At 46.1% G+C, this 7,125-nt stretch overlaps 1 protein-coding gene across 1 annotated transcript in view; it reads right to left on the bottom strand.

Moving 5' to 3' along the window:
* Positions 1-3,654: 3,654 nt before the first annotated feature.
* Positions 3,655-7,125, bottom strand: part of LOC112459627 — a 32,440-nt gene continuing 28,969 nt past the window's right edge. The window contains exon 12 of the mRNA XM_025023810.1: positions 3,655-3,834. Within this exon, the coding sequence (XP_024879578.1) occupies positions 3,670-3,834 (165 nt within the window). The 3' untranslated portion in view covers positions 3,655-3,669. The remainder of the gene's footprint in view (positions 3,835-7,125) is intronic.

The raw sequence follows: 7,125 nt of genomic DNA on the forward strand, positions 1-7,125 counted from the left end.
CAATATATATATATATATATATTCTACTTAATTATAATTATCAATACGTTTTCGAGACATCTTATCGAGGAATTGTGAGGGAAGAATTCATTCGTCGGGAGTCTGTGCACCGGGGTTTTTCGGCATTCCTCACAATCAGATAGAGGAGGACCGGAGATAGAGGACGGGCGAAAGCCCGGTTCTCTCGCGTTTCGTAAGAAATGTGTCAATATTGACGCACCGGCATCCTGTAAGGCGAGAACGATTTCCTAGTTAAAACGATCCGCGGCCGTCGTGCCGTCGCACTGATCCCCGCGTCGCGCGTCGTGCTCGGCACACGATTGTGATTGCGCGTCGCGATTTGCGACCCGTGTGCGTTGCCGGCGGGAGAGACGTGGGTTCTCAAAAATCACGGGTCTCGCAAGGTGTGGTATAGGTCGAATTAGATGAATATTATCTAGAGGAATATTACTCGCGAGCAGGAGGAACGTTCCGACAGATTAATTCGAGAAATTCGCGAATGTGTGCCCTAAAAAAAAATCGAGCTTCAGATCCTCGGGTAAGTAAAACTGTTCTCTCTCTACGTGAAATCTTTCTTTCTCTTTCAAAACAATCAAGTATTCATAACTCAGGACGTATTTGTAGCGTTAAAGCACGGCTTCCACTTGGGATCCATTCTCGTCCACTGTTTTCGCAGAAAACCGGCCGTTCTCGATCGACATCGAACGCATTCCTTGTCAGATCCCGAGGAGTATCGGGCGTTTGTGCGGATTTACAAACATATGCCGACAGTGTTATTGCGGTATCACGAGACGTTTGATTTCCCCATGTTGTGCCCGATCGCGATAAGCCGCGGAGCCTCGGGCGTGGTACCGTCGCGATAAAGGAGAGACTTTTTCAATACCGAGTCTCTCCCGCGATTAAAAGAAAAGAGTAAAAAGGAATTCGCCTTGAGATGCGAACGAACTCTCTTTCAATCCTTTGCAATTGCGAGTTTTGCCTAGTTATAACATCTAATTGATTCGCCGCGATCGCGGGACTCGAGTTGGGAATCTCAGAGAGGCGACTCTCGATCTCGGCGATAGAAATGATCCCCCGCTGAGGCGACCAAGCTGTCGCGAGGCCCGTCGTTTTGAATGTTCCGGCAAAAACGATAAAAATGTTACATAAGCGCACTCGCGCCCGGCTTGCGTCTTGTTGCGCGAGCCGCGTCGGCTTATCGCGACCGATTCGCGTGCGCGAATTAAACGGAGGTGTCAATTGGTACCGCCGCGCTCGGGGTGTGGTGCTCGAGGAGGACCAAGTCGCTAATTGGTATCTAGCGATCAAAATTGGTCCGATAATCTCTTCGTTAATCCGCACGTTTGATCGGACGAGGTGTCGTTCTACGAATCGTTTCTAGAGGTCCATCAAATGACTCACGTAAATCGCGGAGTGACTTCGTAATTTTCGCGACGTTTTCCTCGATCACGGTGCGGCGTCCCGTCTAACGAAGAGGCGGCGTTCTTCCCGTCGGACTGTTTAATTTGGATTTAATTTCGTCATAATATGAACAGAGTGAGATTCCTGTATTCTATTCCTAGGAGATACGTCGTGGACCTCGTAGAAGAAACGCGGAGGAGCCGATCGAGGCAGCGTGGAAGTTTTTCCGTCGGCGTTTCGCTAATTAGAGACACCGCGCAATTATGAGCGCCCTGTAAAACGACTTGTTGACCGCAGGTGTGTCGTGTTATCACTTAAGTCTCAACTGGAGTTAATTACCGCCCCCGTTAATTATTAGCGCGCTAATAACGGCCGGCCAGGACGTACCTTTCCGTCCGAGCAACCGATCGACGTCGATCACGGGGGAGAAAATCGGGACGTCTCTCGCGCGATGTCCTCGTTCCCGATTCTAAGTTCCCGATCATCGCGAGATCTCCCTTTGTCCTTTCGTATATATGTGTTCTCCGCTCGCGTTCGAACCTCCGCGTCGATGCGTCCGTCGCGCCCTACAAAACTGTAGCCGCTTGTTCTGCAATTAACACGCGGCTGGTTGCCTCGGTTATAGTAAAACGCGTTCCACAGAGTCCACCTCATTTGCACGGCCTACTTCTACCGAGATCTCTGCCCTGCTATACGCCGTTCCTCCTTGCCCGTCAATGTTGCGCATTGTTCCGCTGTGGGAAATGACGAATCTGGAAAAGCGATTCCGAATCCATCTTTTTTCTCTCGCTATTAATCGATTACACACCATTACCCTGGTGGAAAAATATCTCAGAACTTTTTATATTATTAATTGGAGTTTTTGTAAAAATTTTAATACTTTATCAGAATTTTTCAGATTTTTTTTACATGAATTGAAATGTTTTTAAGAAAAATTCAGGCAAAATAATAATGAAATATTTCAGATTATTCCTGATTTTTGTAGAACACTGAATAAATATGAGAGAATCCGCGCAATTTATCAGAAATTTTCATACACAGATATTGAAATATTCTGAAAATCCTCATCCAATTATTTCTGAAAGCATCTAAGAAATTTTACATATTTTTTCAGAATTTTTCATAAATCCGAAATAGAAATAGAGAAATTTTTTCATCAGGGTAAGATGTAATAATTTCCACAGTGTCCATTACATTTGTCGGAGAAATTGGCTTTTTATATTTGTATATTTGCAAAAGTCGTCGTAAACTGTTAAATATTAAAGGATGAAATTTAAATCAATACCTTGAATTAAATAACATTTCGTTATTTTTAACCATCATGTGTGCTGAAATTTATTATTTTAACTTCATTGGTTTAGTTAAATTAACATTGTTTTAGTTAAATTAACATATTGAGTAGAAACAGTGGGACTTATAGGAATGGTTAAAAATGATTCAAATTGAGTATAATTTAACTACGAAATTAACAGTGTAGCGACTTTGGGAAGTCTCGCTTTCGAGACCACCAACTACTCCCCATTTCCACCTTGCCTTCTTGGTATGTTCGCGCCGCTGTTCGCAGTTGGAAACAACCTGTTCCGATTGTTTCCGTTTAATCTTTATCGTTTCCCGCGGCGCGTCGCGCGCCTACGAGAGGCGATAAAGATTTAACGACGCTCGCGAGCAATACGCGCGAAATGACCGCGTAAAACGCCTCCCGCAGCCTAAAAATACGCCCGAAAGCCGTTCCCAAACGCTCATCGACGTTTCCTCGTTTCATCTCGCACCCGCCGGCTGCGGCCGGACTTGCGAAAAACCTATCGGCGAATTTTTCTAATTAAACGACCCGTACCGGCAGAAGAAGAGTACACCCCGGGGCATTTATATTTATATCCGCGGCCGCCGTGATTGGCAGCCGAATATTCCGTACACCGGATGGAGAAGGTGGAGAACGCGCGTAGGCGCGTTCCATCGCGGCGGTCGTTCGCGTGTGCGTGTCCGCGCGTACGTGTTTCGCGTACAAATTAATTGTTTCTCCAGCGACGCTTTTTTCCCTCCTTTCCTTCCCTCCTCTTCTCTTCTCTTTTTCCGTCCCGGTGAATACAACACCAAATGACGACGACGACGACGACAACGGCGGCGATGGCGAGAACGGTGGTGGTAGTGGTGGTGGTGGTGGTGGTCGAAGACGATGGCAGCCGTCGTCATTGTTGATGACTTTCTCCGCGATGGAACACCGCGACGGATCCTCGGCGTGTCTGCTAAATCGCCTGCCGAACGACGAAGTTACTTAGATCGACGATTGAAGAGTTTATTTCTAAAACTGTAGTATCTTCTTGGAGGATTACGTGTAGCGAGACACAGATCTTCCTCCTCGAAGATCTCTCGAGGCAGTTCTCGTTCCGGTGACGCGACACCCGCGAGGTGAGTCTTCCAGTTTCGATATTTGGCCTGAGAAAAGAGGAAGTAATAAAGATAAGTGATAAAGCGAACGTAGACAAGAGAAAGTACTAAAGATAAGTAATAAAATCGACGTAGACAATAAAAGACTCGAGATTTAAATGTTGATCAAAATTACAACGATTCAGGAAGAATTTGTACGAATTTACTCTTCATCTCTGGAGAAAGAAAATTTCATTGAACTTCTTCCTACAATTCTTCCTTCCTGGTATGTCTACCCTGAAAACAGAAATACGTCTGCGCTAATATCTATGGTAATTTAACATCCACGAAATTCGTTTCAGCATACAGTTTTACAGTTAATCGCAACAGCCGATCGCATACACTGTTAAATATTAAAAGATGAAATTTAAATCAATACTCTGAGTTCAATAACATTTTGTTATGTATGTTTAACTACCATGTGGGTCGAAATTTATTATTTTAACACAAAACAATATTATTTTAATTCCATTGGTTTAGTTAAATTAATGACACATTGAGTAGGAGCAGTGGCGACTTATAGAAATAAATTAAATGACTCAAATTAGGTATAATTTTAAACTATGAATTTAACAGTAAAATATCGCCGTTTTGAAATAAACTTCGAATATGGATAGAATATGAGCGCACCTTCACCCAGACTCGGTGTCTCGTCACGCGCCGATAAAACGTGTCTCTTAAGCGCGATTGGAGTTGCGTATGCAGGTATGCGTCGTGCGGCTGTAGTGCGCGCGCTAGACCTAAACCTTCTGCAGGACGCCAAGTTTATACAGCTGTTCGATAACGTGCGGTACCTTTGCTACCTGAGAAACGAGTCTCAGACGAGCGTGTACCTGTCAGAGGAAGGCGTCACGATATTTCATTTCCCACGAAAAAACATTTTTCTCGTGTCGCCTCGCCGCGGCGCCGCCGCGCCGTCGGAAAGCCGCGCGAGGTTTCGTCGCGAAATCGAGTCGTTAAGTCGAGCCTCCGGTTGAATCTTGGAGATCGGAACCAAATTGAGCCGCATCCCGCAACACCCGAAGGATCAAGATAAACGGAAATTTCGGATATTCCAGCTCACCGTTACGTAAAGAAAAGCGAGAGATACGTCGTAAGAGATGCGCCGCGATGTAAATTCGTCGCATTCCTGATCGCGATGCGCGAGGAATGATCAATGCGCGATGCAATGACTCGATACCGCCGGCCGATGTCAGAGACGAGGAATTTTCCTATATGTTCGAGGGACTAAGAGGGAAAGAAGTTCGCCTCGAAAGGAAAAGTGAAAGAAAACAGAATTTACGATTCTTGTTGGCTTCCACCAAGAATCGGTGATCGTTCTCCGATCAATTTCGCGTTTTACATTCGCGTCCCGCGGAGCATTAATCTTTCAAATAATTTACCGAAGATTGAAATCGCGCGATTAATGATTCTGGCGAATTTTGCGGTTTTTGCGAAACGACGCGAGCTGAATTTGATAAAGAAAACAGCGACTCTCTGCGCCGGCCAGCGTCGCGAGCGAGCGTGTGGCATTCGCGTGTCTGAAGCGTCGAAATTCGAAACCATATACCGGTTTCAATATCCCTTCGTTCGTGATGCCACCATGGTGGAATGATAATGACGACGTTCTAGGTGAAGATGCGCGGCAAAATAAGCCGCGAACGCGAACGCTCGCATATGTACACAATGGGTATGATGTCACCGGCCCGGTGCTCGGTATTTGGTACACGGGTTACGCGTGATTCGCATGAGGAGAGACGCGCAGCCGTGCCGATTTGGCCGTCCGTTTCTTCGCCATATCCGGTCACCGACGGCGACACACGTGACTCCGGCGGTCGCCGCGAGTCCGCCTCGATACCGGAAGTCACGAAGAGCATTAAGATCCCGCGAACGTGAGCGGCGTTTTACGCGCGCGAGTGGAACGCTCGTTCCGGTGAAGTCCATCGAAAAGCGCGTTTCGGACACTTCCGGTTGAAGACATCGAAATTATCGCCTTGGCGGAAGTGTTGCATTACGCACGGGCTGCAAACCACCCTCCAATGGTTTTAATCCGAGTGAAAATTTTCAATAATATTATAATTAATCGATTTTGTATTCGTTAAACAAATCTTTTCTTTTCGATTGGACGAATAAATGATTAACGTGAATTGTAAAAGAGATTAATTATTTTACGCAATGTAATTTCTGATAGAGATTTACTTGAATTCATTCATCAACGATATACCTACGAGACATCGAGACAAGTAAAAGATTGACGTTACTGATTATAACTGCGCGAACGGTCGCGTCAATCTCGAGGATTTCTAGGAATGTCGCGGGTGCACGAGACTGTAGCGGGATTCATTAACGCCTTCTGGCCCCCGACGAGGCGACGGAAAGTGATGATCCGCGATGGAGAACGGCGTGAAGAGAGAAGCTCCGGCCCCTAAACACCTCGAGACCAATGGTGCTGGGACGGCGCAAGAGTTCGAACCCCCTCCTTAAAGGCCGCTCCTGGTGTAGACAGGTACACGCCACGTCCTTACGTTCATGTCTCCTCGAAGGTATCGACGCCCACGCTACCAGTTCTTCGGCGAGAAGCCTTCGGCTTTGTGTGCAGGTGCTGGTGCCTTCGGCGTTCGTGCGTCCGAGTGGACCCCCGGATGCCCCGCCGTTATCGCTATTGAATTCCTCATCGCGGTATCTCTATATAGTTGTGAACGTAGACTGTCCCGACTGTCTCGCTGTTTATCTTCGAAACTCTCCTCCCTATCTGTATGGAATTAGGAAAATGATAAGTGTTTAGGAAACAGCTCGATCACAAACATCCAAGGCGCCAAGTCCGCCAGTGAAATTTCAAAGTCTGACGGGAAACAAATAATTTGAGTCTCCGGCTTCTCAGACACTTACTAGTTTTCTTAACGATGTGTTCTCCAGTTCGAGAACTTCCTGGAAAGCCGGAGTTATAAATTCAGGAGCACACAGTCATCGTGCGCGTCTTATTAAAAAGTTTGCACCACAAACGACAATCAATGCTGCACGTAGCAGAATTCCGTAACGTTCGAATCGCGCGGTAATTTCTTCCGGTAATTTCCGTTCAGCCCTTTTCGCACTACTTTGGTCTTATCTCACGAACTTTTCGGCTGCGCCTGAAAGTGTACAACGAGAAAATAATCTGTGAAATTCACTGCAAATTGAAATTCCTTATTGTGAGTTCGGAATTGTACGTGATATCGTTGTCAAGCAGTTTTGGTTCTCTCAATCTCTTCCAGTGTCACGCGCGATTACGTTTCTTTTTTGTCAAACACAATAGGATTGGTGAACGGACCGTTCCAATGGAGC

Source organism: Temnothorax curvispinosus, unplaced genomic scaffold (genome assembly GCF_003070985.1).
Source record: "Temnothorax curvispinosus isolate PA1 unplaced genomic scaffold, ASM307098v1 QBEX01010032.1, whole genome shotgun sequence".
NCBI classification, from domain to species: domain Eukaryota; kingdom Metazoa; phylum Arthropoda; class Insecta; order Hymenoptera; family Formicidae; genus Temnothorax; species Temnothorax curvispinosus.